The sequence below is a fragment of the Callospermophilus lateralis genome, chromosome 16 (assembly GCF_048772815.1).
Source record: "Callospermophilus lateralis isolate mCalLat2 chromosome 16, mCalLat2.hap1, whole genome shotgun sequence".
In the NCBI taxonomy this organism is placed as follows: domain Eukaryota; kingdom Metazoa; phylum Chordata; class Mammalia; order Rodentia; family Sciuridae; genus Callospermophilus; species Callospermophilus lateralis.
The window spans coordinates 90,670,473-90,688,296 of record NC_135320.1 but is presented as its reverse complement, the minus strand read 5'-3'; the positions used below and the strand labels follow the sequence as shown (position 1 = coordinate 90,688,296).

The 17,824-nt window shown below is 59.5% G+C and overlaps 1 protein-coding gene across 1 annotated transcript; it reads right to left on the bottom strand.

Moving 5' to 3' along the window:
* Positions 1-5,681: 5,681 nt before the first annotated feature.
* On the bottom strand, positions 5,682-7,622 carry Gpihbp1 (glycosylphosphatidylinositol anchored high density lipoprotein binding protein 1). The gene is made up of 4 exons (XM_076835640.2): positions 7,490-7,622; positions 7,022-7,135; positions 6,451-6,564; positions 5,682-6,355 (listed from the first exon to the last, which is right to left on the bottom strand). The coding sequence occupies exons 1-4, from the start codon at positions 7,539-7,541 to the stop codon at positions 5,793-5,795; spliced, it is 843 nt and encodes a 280-aa protein (XP_076691755.2). The 5' UTR covers positions 7,542-7,622; the 3' UTR covers positions 5,682-5,792.
* Between the last annotated feature and the right edge of the window lie 10,202 nt (positions 7,623-17,824).

Below are 17,824 nucleotides of genomic sequence, written 5' to 3'. Positions count from 1 at the left end.
ACTCAGGGCCTCGCGCATGCTTGGTGAGCACTCTACTGCTGAGCCACAACCCCAGCCCTGCACATTTAGTTTTGTAAGAATCAGCCACACTCTTTTCTAGAGTGGCCATACAACTTTCCCCTTGCCACCAGTAGTATGTGTGTATGGCCTCATTTCCCTGCACCCACCCCGGTTTGGTATTTGGTCTATTATTATTTTGGCCATTCTGTGTGGTGTGTGGGGACACCTCCCTGTGGTTTTAATTTGTGTCTTCAGGGCTAGTGGTGATGGGTCTCTCCACATGCCTGTTGTGGTCTGCTTGTTCCTCAGCAAGGGCCTCTTGCCCCTCTTAGTTGGGTGGTTGTTCCCTCATGAGGTGGTAGGTAGATGCACTGTAGATATGATCTTGTCCCATATGTGGATTGCAGAGATGCTCCCACTCCTGTTTGTTCCTGTGTCCCCTCCCTGGGTCTTTTGCTGAGTGGTTTCTATTTTGGTATGGCTGCCCACCATGGGCAGCCATGTTCATGGGATAATTGGGCTGGAACGCGCTGGACTGTGTGGTCCCAGCTTCTCTTTGCTGAACACCTGAGACACTAAAGCACCTTTTCCTTAGGGAGCCTCTGCAGACAAGCTGGAATGTCAAGCCTACCTCCCACATCCCTGACTTCCAGGAGCTCTCTCTGGACCAGCGGGACCCTGCCCCACCCTACAGTCTGGTGGGCAGGAGCTGTTTATGTGCACAGCATGAGGAGGTACTGTCTCCCATGGCACCAAGCAGGTGATGTCTCTTCTGGAAAGTTCCTGAGAGTTGTCTGTGTTGGGACCTGGGTGCAGAGGAGAGGGTAGCCTAGCTCTGCCTCTGGTGGTGCCCCCTGTTCCCGTGTTCAGCAGCTTCTGCAAGCCCTTGTGGTCTCTGAGGGCACTGATAACGAGTCTCCTTCCTCAGGAATTTCCTGCTCTAGGGACAGGGCCTGCCTCAGCGAGTTCTCATAGTCCAGGGCCAGGAGCAGGAGGTGCCTGTGGACTGCTGCTTCCTGTCCGGGGAGGCAGGAAATCCCCAAGGAACGTTAGAGGAGTCAAGTTCCTGGCCTGTGTCTCCCTTCAGTAGAGCAGGGGTGGGTAGGTGACTCTGGAGTAGGAATGAACACTCAAGACACATTTGATCTGAGGAGCCCTTGGGTACTGTAGGTGACTTATTTTCCCAGACCTGTCCATTGGGCCCCAGGAAGGGTCTGCATACCCCACAGAGCCCCCTCCCGACTCCCTGGAGCCAGGCACGGGCACCCTGCACTCTTGAGCCAGCAGATCATGGTGGGCCCTGAGCAAGGAGGGAACACCGTGTGGTGCTGGGCCTGCTCCCAGGGGCTGGTCTGCATCCTGTGCCCCCTCCCTTCCCAGGTACCACTGGCCCCTAGGGCAGACGGGTCACTCCTTATCGTAGTACCCCTGCAGATGCCTCTGCCAGAGCCAAGCCACATGTCTCCAGCTTGTGTCCCCATACTTCCTGATCCCAGGTGAGGGTGAGGGTCAGCTAAATGATCATGTGAGGACAGCTGGCACAGGGCAGCTTACAGTAGCCTGCTCAGCCCCTCAGGCCTTAGGCAGAAGTCCACTTTTCCTAGGCTTCCAGATAGACATGTCCTGACTGGCCACTCCAGGCGCCGTGCTCCCAGACATCTGCCATCCTTGTGGTTAGCCAGAGGCCAGCAGGACGTGCAGGTACATGTACACTGGATGTGAGGGACAAATGTGTCTGGGTAACTGCTGAGTGTGGTGGTCAGTGCTGAGGGCTCCATGGAAGCACCGGACCCCCTGCCTTCCCAGTCTCAAGTGCCACAAGCCCTGTCACGGTGCCCGTGTTCCTAGGAGTCGTGTGCTGCCCTGCTCCTCTTCACGCCTCACGGTGTGGCTGTATTTGGAGAGGCGAGTTTTCATAGAGGTGTCCGAGGTAAAATGAGGTCATCAGAGTGAGCCATGGGAGGACACCCAGAGAGGACGGAGTGCACATGTGTCCAGGAGAAACCAACCCCACCCACATCTTGACCTTAGACTCCAGCCCCAGAGCCGTGAGGAGGGACTTTTCTGTCACTTTACCCCTGCCCTTGGCATTCACTGAGCAGCTGGAGGCCCTCCCAGTGGCTGCTGTTCTCTCTGGGACCCCACCCCCACATGGAATGATGCTGGCAGTCTCCTCCCTGAAGAGCTCCGCTCGGCTCCGGCCGTGTCGCTGCTTCCTGGACACAGCAGAGGTGGACCCGAGGCTCTCTGCACCAGGGTCTGAGGTGAAGGCTGCATTCTCTGACTGAAGGGGGACGGGGAGGGATGGACAGGGAGGCACCGAGCTGCCCTCAGAGCACCCCTGCGGTTAACACGAGCCCCACCCTCAGCCTGCCCTAAAGTGCCCACACAAGAGCCCCCCCCATGCTGCCAGAACTTGAGGGCAACCACAAAGAGACCTCTGTGGGCCGAGCTTCCTCAGGAGCCCACAGTGGTTCCCTGTCCAAGCTTGGGGTCTGGAAATAGGAGTGGAAATGTCCCTAGTGCTCTGCCAGACAATAGGAGTCCCTCTCCCAGGATTCTGTGCATGGACCATGCTCAGGCTGGTGGCTCCAGGAGGAAAATGAAGGAGACTGCCATTGACACCCACCAGACATGGCCTGGACTCCTGCCAGGTGTTGCTGCAAGGATCCCCAGGCCAGGTGGGAAGGTAAGTGCCTTCTCGATACGTGTACAGGTGGCTGTGGTCACCTGGACTGGAAGAGGGGACAAGGGCTTCCTGCATCATAGTGTGGGGTAGACCTGACTTTCTCCAACAGGCCAAGCTCTGAACACCCCTCCTCTGGGTGTCCTTGGGCTGGCTGGGCTGGCTTCTGTGAGCTCAGGTCAGGGATAATCTCTGCTGACCACACTTGTGCCCGAGGAGTTCGTCCAGCCCTGCCAGGCCCTTGTCCTTCTGGCTCCGGGCCTCTGCTATGGGCAGGGATCTTAGCCCGTGCTCATGCCCCCTGCCTGGCAGACAGAGCACTGGGGCCCAGGGCAGGGAGAGGGGTGGTCTGTTTCCTAACAGCTTGCCATGGTGGCAGCTGAACCAGGTGTTCGGGACAGCGGCAGCTCAAGGCAGAGAATCTCTGCCACCACCCAGTTGCTGTCACGCATGTGGGGATGTGCCAGGTTAGGTCTGCAGATACCTTCACCCCAGCCAGGAGACCCCGGAGTTTGCTGAGTTGATGCTGTGAGCACACACTGCAAGGCTGAGGGTCGCAGGCACCCCGGTGCTGGACCTAGGGGGGCCCTAGCAGTCACTGGAGTGGACAAAGCAAGGCTGATGACCACTGGAGCAACCAAGTGCTCAGGAGAAAAGGACAGAGGCTGAAGGCCAGGCAACAGACAGGTAGCATCTCTAGCACAGCTGTAATGGCCTGCCCTGTCCCAGATGTGGGAAGACTGGTACTTAGTGGCTTTGGCACCTGCAGCCCTGTCCCTGGCCAGGGTGCCTGCAGGGTTCTGGTCTCAGGTCTGGCCATATCACCCTCTAGAGCTGGGTCCTGGCCCACAGAAAGAGGCCATGCTCCCAGAAAGGCGTTCCCACAGTGACTGAGCTCCAAGTCCCAGTTTCCCTGCCCCCACCCCATGTCACCAGACGGTGAGGTGTTCCCTAGGGTGACCAGGTCTTTTCCCCAGTGAGCGCCTAGCCACCTGAACTCAAGGGAAGTGAGGCCTAGAGGGGGCAGGTGCAGGTCTCTGGCCCGGTGTGAGGACTGCCCACTGCAGCACCCTCTTCTGATGTCTGGAGGCGCGGGGAGCCACCCCAGAGTCCCTCCCCAGGGGCGTCAGCCTCTGAGGGCCCTCCTCCCCAGGTGTTCCATTCTTGGCAGGAGATAACCCTAGGGAGGCGGAAGCTCGGCAAGCTGCATGAGGCTCAGAGATCCATTACATTTCCTTTTATCTGCTGCAGCAAGAGCTGCTCTCTGCATGTCAGGTCCCTTCATATGGAGGTGGAGTTGTGCTTCCCTGGAGCCATGGCATGCACCAAGGCCTGGACACCAGAGGCTGCGGAGAAGCAAGGCTGAGGGAAGAGTGCAAGAGGTTGCTGCTAACAGGCTCCCTAGCCCCTCAGGAGGCTAGAGCCGGAGGATAGCAAGTTCAAGACCAGCCTCGGCAATGTAGCAATATCGTGCCTCAAAAAATAAGAAGGGCTGGAGGTGTAGCTCAGTGGTAGAGTGCTTGCCTGGCATGCACAAGGTGCTGGATTCAGCTCTCTCGCACTCACACATGCGTACACAAATGCACACGGGCTCTGGGGCTTCATGTGGGTAGAAGGCCTTTGTGTGCATAGGCAGGCCCCTCTGAGGGGTAAAGGGCCAGGCTTTTGCCTGGGGAGCTGTGTGACACAATTCAGAGCCTTCAGGGACCCAGTTCTGCAGCTAGATCCTAGGCTGGGGGGACGCAGGTGCTCAGGCAGAGATGGAGCTCAGAGCTTCTCCAGCCGCCTGCTAAGCCGCTCTGCAGCAGTGTGAAGTCAGAATCGTGAGACTGAGAGTGGGGCCTGCTGGGAGGCACCTAATCGCTCCCTGACGTCTGCGTCTGTGCCAAGAGCAGGTCTGCTCCCCACTCAGTCCCTGAGAGCCGGAGCCTTAGGCCTGGAGGGTGCTGGGCAGGTCCTGCTCTGTCTCTCCTGCCTACCCTCCGATCTGTGCACCTCGGACCTCCAGTCTCAGGGTCCTTCCTTTTACCTTCTGTCCCCCCTGGTGGTGAGCACAGGCTGCGGCTGTGGCCCCTGGGAGGGTCCTGTGTGTGGATGGTCAGGGCTCCTGGGCAGGAGAGCTGTGTTTGGACATTGTCCCGGAGTCCAGCAATGCCCTGCTCTTCCACAGCCAGGTGTGGTCCCAGCCACATGCGGGGGTCCTGAGGAGCACAGGCCTGTGTGAAATGGCAAGGGGCCAGGCCGGTCTGGACACAGGCTGGCTGTGCCTCTTCGGGGGGCCTCTTCATTCTCAATACTTTCCCTAATGTGGCTTTAAAACAGACTCAACTTTAAACCCTAGTCCTGAGGAGCCTGAATCTACACTGCAGGCCAGGAGTCCAGCCCAGGCTGCAGCATTCCAGTCTGGCTTCTGCAGTCTGGACAAGGCCCCAGCAAGTGCCCCTCCTGGTGGACCATGCCTCCTTGAATCCTGTAGTCAGGCTTATCCGTGGCTCCTAGACACAGCCAGACACAGGGTTGGTGTCCAGAGAGGGTGACGATCCCCAGGCCCTGATCCTTAGGACCCACAGATGCTGCCTCAAGTGGCATGTGGCACTCGGCAGGCACAATAGAGAGAAGGATCTGAGATGAGGTTGCTCTGGGTGATACAGGTGGACCCTGAACATGTCACGGGGGCTCTGGAGGGAGTCAGAGGGGTCTGCTGCAGAGGATATGGAGCCCTGGAGCCAGCACCTTGATTTCACGTGTCTGGCCTTCAGTGTGGAGCGTGGACTTGTGTTGTTTTTAGTCTGTGGTAATTTGCTACAGTGACCATGGCCCTAATGGTGGTATGGGGTCCAGCCCCACCTCGCCACTCTAGATGGCTGGATGAGAGAGGGTGGCCCCTCCCAGAGCCTCTGGTGTCCTGCTCTCTGTCCTCAGGACTGACGTCCTGTGCTGGCTACAACAGGACCTTAGGAGGGATTGCAGACACACTGGCCAAGAGAGCCCGAGCTGGCTGGGTCATGAAGGACACTCCAGGTTTATTCTCAGGCTAGAGATGGGGTAGGGGAGGCACTGGACAGAATGCCAGGCCAGGGCCTAAGTGGTGGGAGAGGGCAAGTCTTCAGGCCCCCGTTGCCCAAAGGTTGGTGAGGAGGCTAAGCAGGAGGGCTGTACCCACATTTTGGGGACATCCTAGGGGGCCACCTGCCCTGCCACCCTGGGGACGGCCAGCTCCACCACTCTGGGGATGTCCAGGCCTGCTGCCCTGAGGATGGCCAGTTCCACTATCTTGGGGGCTGCCTGCCTTGCCTCCCTGGGGATGGCCAGCCCCACCACTCCGGGGATGTCCAGGCCTGCTGCCCTTGGGATGGCCAGCCCCACCGCCCTGGGGATGGCCAGTTCTGCTGTCTTGGGGACTGTCTGCCTCCTCTTCCTGGGGATGGCCAGCTCCGCCATCTTGGGAGCTGCCTGCCCTGCCTCCCTGGGGATGGCCAGCTCCACCGTCCTGTGGGCTGCCTTCCCTGCCACCCAGAGGATCCCGGATTTGGGGCCTCTGCCAGGGTGGGACATTGCACAGGGTGGACTGGCAGCAGGTCTTGGTCATCTGGGTTCCATCTACTGTCTTGATGATAGGATGGCACGTGTCCACACACCACATGGAGTAGGTGGTCAGGAAACCTGAGTCTGGGGGAAGGTGGAGAACAGGTGCTAAAGTAGGAGCACAGAGGTGGGCTCCTGCCCTTGGGGCCGCCAAGTGTGTGCCAGCTGCATTCACTCACCTGTGTTTCCGTGGGCGATTAGCATGGTGCAGGAGGCGTGGCTAGGGCAGCTCTGCATCTGGGTGCAGTTCTCGCCCCTGTGCAGGGACTGGCAGGCGTAACACTGCAGGCGCTCTGTGGGCGCGGCCTTCTCAGCAGGGCAGGGTCTGCAGGGCCTTCTCAAGCAAGCCCCATCCACCCTTCCCATGAGCCGCTCCCAGGGCCTACCCTGGGGGCCCCTTGCTGGGGGTTCTTGAAGGATGAGCCAGGATGAGGCATGGGGACAGCAGGGTGAACTCTCTGTGCCTCCATTGGTTACCTGCTCAGTGGCAGTGCCCCAGGCCCCAGGCCCCTGCCATTGGCCTTGAGGGCTTGGAGGTGCATCTGAGAACTCTGGGCAGGCAGCCTGGCCCTTGAAGGCTATGGGACAGAGAGCAGCCTGGGGCAGGCAAGGGCCTCCTGGTGTGGAGCAGGCCCTGGCAGTGTGCTGCGCCTGCATTCTCTCTGCTCCACCCTCAGGGTGGAGGTGAGGACAGAGGCTCCCTCCAGCCAGGCAGGGGGACAGGGCCCTGGGCCGGGTGGTGAAGGGTACCTGTGCCAGGGGCCACGTTGGTCTCCTCGTCCTCCTCGTCCTCATCATCATAACCGTAGCTGTCCGGCCCCAAGTCCATGTCATCAGCATCTTCCTCCTGTGCCTGTCTACACCCTGGCCGTGCAGGGACGCCTATAAACCTCAGCTACCCAGGTACAGAGGACATACACTCGAGTGGAGTGCCCCCCACCCCCGTCCACCCTTCTCTCCACGGCTTGTCTGGTTCACAGAAGAGGAAACAGACCAGAAGTGAGCAAGGTCCCCAAAGCCCTGTCGTTCTGGGGAAGAGGGGAACCTGATCCCAGCTGGGGCCATGATTCTGGGGGCCCAGGACAGCCTTACCCACCTCCTTCTAGCCTGGGGACACCAGCCTCATCCCTCCTTCTCCCCAAACCCATGCCTTGTCCCCAGACTGGGGGCCCATGGGTGTCCCAGGGCCAGGACTACACCACCCCCTCGTGCCCGCACCTGATTGCCCGCACAGCAGCAGGGCCAGGAGGACAGCCCTGAGCACCTCCATCCTGCTGGGCGCTGCTGGATGCACTCTTCTGGTCCTCACTCAGGGCTCGGATCTGCGGTAAGTGGGACGCAGGGCATTGCCGGGGCTTCCGTGGCCCCCACCAGCTCCAGCTCCAAACAATGGGCCTTACGCTATTTGAAGGCACCATGCCAGGGACATTGCTTTCCTCCAGGACCTTGGGGCTGGAGGGGAAGGGGAAGTCACTGTGTCAGTCTTGGGGCATCCTGTCTACCTGTGCTGCACCTGTGGCCTGGGGGGCTGCAGAAGGTGAGTGCAGCCTCAGGAGCCTCCTGGCCCCGCCATGGCTCCTGGGCCCTGGAGCCTCAGCTTTGCCATGCAGCCTGGGGCAGTGCCTGTCTGTCCCTTCCTCCTAGGGACCCTGGCCACACAGCCACAGGGGCTTGGGTGTCAGGCACCTCCTCCTAGTGGGCATCCCGCTTGGGGTGTCAGAGTGAGAACGCGACCGGTGTCCTCCAGCTTGGCCCCTTCCCACCTCCTTGCCTGTGCGCTGGCTGGGACCAGGGCCTCCGCTGTCCCTGTCCTCAGGCCTTTGCCCTCACTGTTCCTCTGCCTGGAATGCTGTTCCTGCTGTGCCCACGTGGCTGTGCCTGCCTCATTGTCCCCGCTCACTTGTCCCCTCCCTAGATAGCCTTTGCCAGCCACCCCATCTCAGCCCTGTTCTTTCTGGATGTCCTGCCATGGTGAGGCTGTTCAAGGCAAGTCCCCTGGTCTCCTTGTGCCTGAGCTACAGCTGGCTGGGGAGGACAAGGGGTCTCTCTGGGACCCTGGGACACACCTTCCTTGGCCTTCTGCTGGGGCAGCCACCAGCCCCAGCCTCCCTGTGGGTGTCCCCATGCCTCTGGGGGTGCAGACTGCAGCATTGGGGCTTCCCCTTTCCTGAGGGGGCAGAGGCAGGTGCTGGACAGGAGCCCAGTAGGGGCCCAGCCCCCCACCTCCAGCAGCTTCCTGTAGGCACTATGGTCTGGGCAGGCAGGATTGGATTCCAGGGAGGCCCTGTTAGGGAGCCAGGGCCCCCCACCTGCCACCCTCCATGGGCCCAGGCCAGCTGAGCAGCCTCCTCCTGAGCCCAGCTCCTCCTTGGCCATCCCAGGCCTAGGCCAGAGCTCTTGAGTATTGCGGAGGGAAGACAGAAACATTGGACTCGCTAAAATTAGTCTTGGTTGTTTGATCCTCCACAACTCTAGGGGGCAGTGGTGTGGCCAGCTTTCTTTCCCTTAAGGACCTAGGCTGCGAGGACACACCCTCCTGGTTCTGGAATGCATACCCCTGTGTGCCCAGCACACACTGTTCCCCCTGTCCGGACCAGGAGAGGCTGTGGGTCTGGCTCAGCGCTCATGGGAGCTGACACCTGGCCAGGCCAGGGCCTATGACCAATGATGGTGACACGGCCCCCTGCTGTGACTCCTCCATGGCAGACTCCTGGCGCCCCCAGCACTGCCCCCCAGTCTGAAGGTGGAAGTGGCCAGTTCAGTGTGTGCGGAGCCCAGCTCACCTCCACCAGGCTTCCCTCAAGCTCCCCAGGGCAGGGCCCCTGAGGCTCTCGGGACCAGGGCTGAGGGCTTGTGGCCCTGAGGATGGTTCCTGCAGGACCTCTGACCCCTCCCAGCCCACACTTACCCCCTTGGCCATACCCACGCCCCAAAGTGCCCTTAGGGACAGCCCCCTACCTGCAGACTCCTGTGCCTCTGGGCCCTGACCTTGCCTGTGCTCCCTGGCTTGGTGGGGCTGGCCCCTGTGGCCACTGATCTTGGGTCCCTCCCCACGTGGGGCCCACATGGGTCACACTGCTCCTTCTGGCAGCAGAAGCCCTGGGCTGAGAGCTCCATGCTGGCTGTGGACAGGGGGCATCCAGCTGTCACCCTCCTTCCAGCCGGAGATGGTGAGGTGGGGTGCAGAGGGCAGGTCAGTGCTGGCATTATGCTGAGGGGGTGCTGTGGGCCCTGCAGTTCTGGGGGGCTGTGTGGCCTGACCTGGGCACCATGGCACCCATGTTGGCCTCTGGGGAGTATCAGACTCATCTACAGGGAAGGTGTTAGGGAGGTGTTCCAGAGAAGGCCACCATGGAGCTGGGGTGGGACCAGCAGTGCCACCAGGGCATGGGGCTGGTGTTGTGTTGGGAGAGGGGCCTTTGCACGGAAGTGGGCTTCATAGATGCCAGCCCTTGTGCCTGTGTCCCTGCTCTGGGCTCCCTTCACCCTCTGTAACTGACCTTCTCCCCTTCTGGCAGAGGCTAGACCCTCCTCCCCTGGGTGGGCAGGGACAGGGCGAACCCTCAGAAATGAGTGGTGGACACAGCTAGTAAGGCGCAGGCTCCTTTCCTCCCTGGAACGAGCACTCCGGAAGCAGCTGTGGGTGGGAGGACCCAGGACTTATTCCTTCACCCCACCCATACCCAGGAGCCCACGAGGGGACACATCACAATCTCTGAGAACCTTGGTATTCCCATCCTGGACATGCACCTTCTTCTCTTGTCCTCCTCTGGCTGCCACTTCTCCCTCCATATGGTCCCATGCCCCAGGAGCCCTCAGGGTCCATTAGACACCCTTGGCGACCTGGAGACTCTTCCTTCAGCCCTGACCCCCAGAGTGGAGGTGGCTAATACCCATCTGTGGTTGGCGCAGCAGGCTGCAAAGTCCTTCACAGGCCTTGGTCAGTGCTGGCCCAGTCCCTGCTCTGCCCTCTCAGCAGTAGCTCAGCCCATCCTTCCTGAGAAGGCCCGTCCTCAGGCTTGAGGGCCCAAGGCTCGGCCTTCTCTACTCCCCTGCTGTGTGGGGTACTGATGCTCCCCTGGGAAATGACGAGCCAGGTAGACTTTGTGCGTGTCATTCATTTTACCTCAGTCGACATTCATCCCTCTCACCTGACAGATAGGAAAGACTCGAAACATAATTATGCTGGTTCTCTTGTCCTAATTCAGAAAAGCAGGAAGTGGATAGGTGAGGGGCTCCTCGAGCGTGGACCGAAGCTTGGCCCCTGCCTGCCCAAGCTCAGAGCCAGCAGAAGGCGGCACGGGGCGACTCCCAAGTCCCTGGAAAGCAAGGAGCGGATGTGCAGAGCCTGGCCCTGCCTCCGCAAGGTGGCATATGATGTACATGTGGCTGCAGGGCCACCAGCTGCTGCAGAACCCAAAGTAAGGGGCCCAGTGAGCAGGAGCCCCTTGCCCACCATGGGTGGCCCCCAGCCTTGGTCACACAAAACCCTGTGGCAGTGTCTGCATATCACAGAGGGTGGGAAGCTGGGTGGGCATGGCCACAAGGGCTCCTGGCAGGTTGAGAAACCTCAGGTAGGTTCCCCTGGGGAGGGTGGGAGAGGAGGCGCCACCCCTGCAGGAGGAGGCAAGAGGGTGTGGGGTTCCTGCTCTGCACCCGGTGGTGAGGGAGCTGCCCATCCTCACCAAGCGCTTGTGTTGGAGTCTTAGATAACCATGGGAAGGGCAGCCTCGTCGAACCAAGAGGAGCCAGTCCTGCTGCTCCTTCAGGGGTCCAGGATCTGGGGTGGAAGAGGGGAGGTGGGGCTTGCAGGGCCTGACCTGTGGGCCAGTCCTGGATGGTAAGAGTCCCTGGGTCATGCAGGCCAGGACCAGGCTGAAAGCCCTCACCCCGGAGCCATGGGCTTCAGGGGAGCTGCAGCCAGCTGTGGGGGCAGCACTTGGCCCAGCCTTGGGCCCTAGTGTGTGCACCTCGACCCTTGAATACATTCTGGAAGGAAGAGTGGGGAGCCAGAGTACAGGCCTCAGCTGCTATTCCTGGGTGGCGGGGTGCCTGGCCCAGCCTCACTCCCCTCTCCAGGAGCAGTGGTGGCCACTAGCAGCCCTGTCTCTGCCTCCTTGGAGCTTCCTCAGACCACACAAGCTTCTGCTGTGCCCAGTGGCACTGACTGGCCGAGCTGGCCCTCAGCTGAAGGGCTCGGGGCTCTGCTGCATTCCTGGGCCAGACTTGCTTTCCTGAGCAAACAGAGTTGTGGGAACTTGACGCCCACAAGCCTTAGGCAAGTCACATTTAACAGAGTTTCCTGGAGCAAAGGATGATTGGCACTTGGGCAGCCTTCTGAACAGGAACAGGCTCAGAGCTGGGCCCCATGTGGGCCTGCAGTGCTATGCACAGAGGAGGGAGGGGGTACGGACCTCAGTGGCCACAGCTCCTCGAGCCCCAGGCCACACAGCATGGGGACTCAGTACCCAGGTGTGCTTAGGCCACGTGCAGTTTGGGTTAATGCCACAGATGAGGAAGCCCAGGGAGCTACCCCAGCGCAGGTGCCCCCCCCCACCTCCATGCACCCTCCAGCTCCCCAACCAGGACTGTGCCTCCCGGACCCTACCTGGGGGACAGACTTGGTGACATTTCACTCATGGGACTCGATAGCAATAACAAGGCTACGGGACAGAAGAGGTTGGCCAACAGAGGCCCAGGAGGAGGGCAGAGGGCAAGCATATGGATCCACCCTGTGGTCAGGCACAGCCTCAGCCACTGCCACGGCCATCGGCAGAGGTTGGCGAGTCAGGTCCACACCTGCCGCAGGTACAGAGTCTGTGCATCACTGCCATGGGCCCCTTTCTAACTGTCCTCACCAGATCCCCTAAGCTGGCCTAGGATGCTGCTGTTGCCCCAGAGCAGCCCCAGACCCTGCCACCCTCAGAAGGAATGTGGCCAGGGCAAGGCTGACACCTGCAGGCACATTGTGTCGCCTGCTCAGAGCAGGATCCCACCGGACGCTGGGCATTGGGTGGGGGACTAACCGGGGGAGCAGGTGGCTGTGTGGCTGGGTGTGTTGCCAGTGGGTAAAGGCAGATTGGGTGGTGTCACTGGGCTCCTGCCCCAGGGAACTGCTGGCCCCCAGAGCCCTGGAACTTCCTCTAGAGCCCTTTCCAAGGAGGCCTTCCTGGGCCAGACAGGAAGGACCTCAGCTAGGTCACAACCCATCAAGGACTAATGGTCCTTGAGCTTGCATATATGAGAGTGAGCTGCGGGAGGTATTGGGCAGGGCCACCCTTAGGGGCAGAACCAGTGCTTGTCCCACCCTGCAGCCCAAAGACCCAGCCCTCCTAGGCTGGGAGTGGCCAAGAGGAGGGAGGCAGTCCCACTGCCCACCTTCCAGGCTGGTGCTGTCCGTCCCTGCTTGGTCAGGGCTCCTCAGCCAGCCGGGTGGCTCTGAGCCCCGCTCCCAGCAGCCCCCACCAGGCTTTAGTGCCTCGTGCCTTTGAGGTAGTATCCTGAGGCCTTTGGACCACCTTGTGATCCCCGAGTCCCCTGTGTCCCCGTGGAGGCTGAGCATGCCAGCTGAGCTGCTGGCCTCTCTGGGCACAGCTGCTGTGTGCCAGCCTGGCAGGGTCTGGTGTCAGGTGCCCTGTTTCTTCCTGCCCTGACCATGCCACCCTGCTGCTGCTCTCCCCCCAAGGCCTGTTCCTTCTCCTCCATCACAACCCACCTCCTACAATCCCAGCTGTAGAAGTCAAAGCCTCTAGTCTTCCTATAAGAGAACCCCTACTCCCCAGCCTCCAGGCTCACAGGTGGTACCCTTGGCTGATGGTGGGGTGGACAGAAGAAAAGAGCTCTCTGCTTGTCCCTTCAGATGCCAGCAGCAAGAATATATCAGACTGATGTTCTGGCTGTGTGGATGCGTGAAGCCTCTGCACAGAATCCCACGGCTTGCAAACTGTGCATAGTGCCTTGTGTGTGCATGCGGGGCAGGAGCTGCAAAGGGACTTCAGGTACCCTGGGATGTGCTGAGTCCTCTGCCCCTAGTGGACATGTAACTGCTGCCAAGGCACATAGGGCTCCTGGTTGGTGGGAGCAGAAGAGGAATCTGTTCAAAAGCTTTGGAGCTCAGGCTCCCAGATTGGCTGGGAGGCTGAGAAGCAGGAGACCAGGGGGCCATTCTGGTCCCTCTTCCAATTGGGGTGGCTTTGGGGAGCACCTTCACTGTGGGGCTCAGTAGACCAATAACCCCTGTGTGTGGCCACTTCCCAGGGCACAGTCACTGAGTCCAGGGCCAGACATGCTTCACTCTCTGGGTCCCTGAGCAGCCCCATGCTATTTCCAGGAAGGACGGCATAGGGGCTGCACAGTCCCCCCAGAGGAGCATCCAACTGTTGCCCTCAGAACCTGTGAATATGGCCCTATTGGATAAAATCTATATTTGCAAGTGTAATTGAGTCCAGGATTTTGAGATGTGGTCATCCTGGATCAGGGTAAGTCCTAGATTCAGTAACAGGTGTTCTTATAGAGTGTGAACTCTCCACAGCAGCAGGAGCTGCGGGGTGCCCAGCACCCAAGGTCTGAGGCTGATAGGCTCAGCAGCAATTTTCAGTGGACATCAGCTGTCCCTGTGGCAGAGGAAATCTGGAGCAGGGCTTTGTGCAGGGCTGAGTTTATTGGTCACCAGGAGAAAGGGAACCGAGGATGGCGACCAGGGCTGAAGGGGAGCAGGCAGGAGGGGAGTACACAGGGAGAGAGACCAGGGGTGACCACAGGGCCATGAGGTGAGCCGGGGAGAGGATCTTGGAAGTAAGGAGGTCAAGGAACCTGAGAGATAGGTGTCAACTGAGTCCACCCTCACTGTGGAGCAGGGTGCCTGCACTGGCTGGGGGTTAGGGTGAAACTGAAGACTTTGGACCCTATGCACCTGCCCTTGTTGGGATAACTTTTGGTTTACAGCCAGCAGCTACGAGCAACTTGGAGTGCTTGAAAAACCTAGACGCGTTCAGGCCTAACAGGAACAGCTGCAGGGTGGAGTGCTCTGCTCCAGAGAGCCGTCTGTGAGCCCACATCCTCAGCACTTGCGGTCAGCATTGCCAAGCTATCAGGCTACCAGGCCAGGAAACCAGGAGTCAGGTGCTTCAGGGCATGAAACCCCCGACTCATAAGGCCCCCTCCCCTAGGGACCAAGATCCTTCCAGACTGCTTTCCACCACGACAGCAACATTTAGAACTTCCTCATAGTGTGGTTACATTAGGCATAAGATGATTGGCTTATAGATGCTATTTGGCTTAAACGGGCTGTTGTACGCAGACCGTGGTTGTCACCAACCAGCTTCCTCACCAGCTCCCGGTGTCTGTGTGTTGACTCCGCGTCTCTGCCCTCCACGACTGAGGTAGCTGGGTGACCAATTGACCACACCAGTGACCAGAACGACCACATGTCCTCAGTGTGAGAAGAGTGAACTGACCACAGGGGACAAGATCTGCGGGAGTGTTCAGGGTCGGGGCCTGGGTGAGTGGGAAGGCGGGAAGGGACTATCTGGAAGGGGTGTCAAGACAGGCAGGCCAGGCCAAGGGCAAGTGGTCTCAGCTGCACTCCATCAGAGCTTGGCACCTGGGAAGGATGGAAAGATGGCGCCCCAGGAAGATGGTTTCCACCTGGAGAGACAGCCCAGTGGGTCCTCTACAGACGTCCACAGGTTCCCTGGAGAGCAGAGAGGCACCCAGTGCCACCCCAAGAGCAGGTGTAGCTGTGTCCCCAGAAGACACATCTACCATGCGGCCAGCGCAATGGTTTCATTAATGAGGTTCTTGGCATAAAAATTAGCTAGCGAGATCGAAATAAACACACAGACTCAGTTACCTTTTTCTATGACCAGGTCCGAGACGGCTCCCCTCTTTGGTTCCCTCCACTAACCGCCAGGCAGGGCAGCAAGGATTACTCAGGGCTAGCAGGAGAGAGAGAGCGAGCACGCCAGGGAGTAGCCTTTTATTGGGGAGCAAGAAATTCAGGGGAGAATTCCATCCAATGAAGGTTGAAGGGGGGGGCCGCACTCCAAGGTCAGGGTCAGTGATTGGGCCTCCGGGGTCAGTGGTCAGTCACACCCCCACACGGACAGGTTCTCTCAACAGGAGAGGGCCGGGAAAGCTCCGACACAGCCAGAGCGCCTCAGACCCTAACCGGGAGTCACCCAGTCACGTGTGAGAATGGCTCCCGACAGACACAGAGCCTGGGAGGCAAATATAAACACCAGAGATAAAGAAGGCCGCTTCACAATGGCAAGTTCAACCCGGCAGAATGTTGGCCTTAAATATCAGCCACATCTATCTCAGGAAGTCAGAGAAAGCAATGTAAATACAAAGAAAGGGGTAAATGAGGATAACTGCAGAGTGGATGACAGGGAGGCAGGAGCCCTTCCCAGGGATTCCCGGAAGGCCCCAATTCAAGGGGTTCTTGCCTCTCAGTGAGCTGGACCCTCCCTGAGTACAGAGAGGTGATGAGGACAGTCTCAGACCCAAAGTTACGTCCCTCAGAGCCAGGCTATGCAGGAGAGGGTCACCACGAGGAGGTCCCTGGGTTTGAGGGAGGAAGCTGTGTTCATCAGACATATCTGCTTCTCAGTAATTCAGCCTCGTTTGTTTGTTTCTTTTTCTTTTTTGGTACTGGGGATTGAACCCAAGCATGCTTAAGTACTAAGTTTCCCAAGCCTTTTTTAATTTTTTATTTGACGTAGGATCTCTCTCAGTTGCTGAGGCTGGCTTTGAACTGGCCTCCGACTCCACAGCTGCTGGGATTACAGGTGGGCCACCACACAGGGCTGACTCAGGCTCATTTCCAATGGCTCCTCTGCCAAGGACAGACTTAACCTGGGCCATGTACCTGAACTTCCTGTCCCTGGGAAGGTCCTCCAGGCTCTGGGGGGTGCTGGCTGTGCTCAGGCCTGCTGCAGCTCCAGCTGGAAGGACGTTGCCCTCGGCTCCGAGAATGCTTGGAGTCCGGGGTCATGAGCGCCTGGGCACAGCCAGGGAATAGGCATATCTAGTTCCTTCAGGCACAACTCCTCCACCTGGCACTCCCAGGAAATCTCTACCTGCCCTCATCCAGTCTCCATCCCTGCCCAGAGCGTGGGGCCTGGGTCCCTACCCAGAATCTGTGGCTCCAGGACAGGGACAGCCACTGAAAAGCGGTTTGGCCTTGGGGTGCAGGTACCCCAGTGCCACCACCGCCGCCAGCAGGTGCTTGGGGTGCGCGGGACCTGCCTTGCCAGCCAGGTGAACAGCCCTAGCGCAGGCACACCATGTGGGCGTGGCGAAGGCGGCCCTCAGGTGCACCGGCCCCCAGCCCAGGCGCTTCTCCTATGCGTTGTCCCCGCTGTCCGGAGCCCTGCCACCTCGAGACCTGCGGGTGGCCCAGATTCTGCTCTCTGGGACTGGCGCCCCCTGGAGCGCATGGTGCCCCAAGTTCATCAGGCTGGGGTTCTGCTCGCCTGTTGGCACCAGCTCAGCGATGTTGCCTCCCGCTCCCAGGGCTCTCTCAGGTGCCTTCCCACAGGGATGCGGGCAGAAACGTGGCCTCCTTGGCGTGGGTGGTAGGGAGGGAGCTGCCAGTCCCTCCAGGAAATCTGGCCACCCTCCTACTTATGCACGCCTGACCTCCTGGAGGACTCCCCGATGCCCCTTCACAAGCTTACCTTCGCCCCTCTGCGCCTCTTGTGGGAGGGGTCCTGCATCCAGTTCTTCCCTCCTGGACGTTGACTGAACCCAGCTGTTCACAGGCAGGTACTGAACCCTCGCACATGTGGAATCAGGGTTGGTGGGGGCAGCTGAATGGCATAACAGGGATACCATCAAAGTCCTAAGGTGACAGGAGGAGAGGTGGACAGGGGCATATGTAACTGGGGAAGCCAGACCCAGGCCTCCTGAGGCTAGGCAGAGTTGAAAAAAGGAGGGGAGTGAACTTGGGGGTTCCCCACAGCTCAAGCACTGAGCAGGTACCCTCCCTTGCAGCCCCCTGCACCAGGCAGTCCCCCTTTGCCAAGCAGAGGAGCAAACCACGCAGACATGCAGGTCCTAACATGTCAGCCAAGGGCATGGAGGAGGCCCAGGACCCCACAAGGAGGTGCCTCAGTTCCACAGTGCCTGCCTCCCATCACACAGCTGGGGGGAGCCTTGCCACTGGGAAAGAGGGGCGTGACAGTGGCCATGACGCAGGAAGGACAGGAGAGAGGAAGGGGGAGAAGGGAAGGAAGGTGTGGAGGGCGGCACTTAGAGGCAAAGGGCTGGTTTCCTTGAATACATAAAGAGCTCCTAAAACTCAGGGGGAAGAAAACAGAAAAACTGGAAAACATACGAATAGAGAGTTTCCAGAAAAATCCATGCAAATATCTCTTAGCTCTTTGAGAAGCGACTCAAACATCTTCATATTCAGAAAAATGCCAATTAAACTTGCACTGAGATACTATTTCTCACCCACTGGACAGACCTGGGTGGCATCTCAGCCACCAACAGGTGCACAAGGCAGGGGCCCAGAGGGGTGGGACTCATAGCCCCAGGGGACTTGGCAAG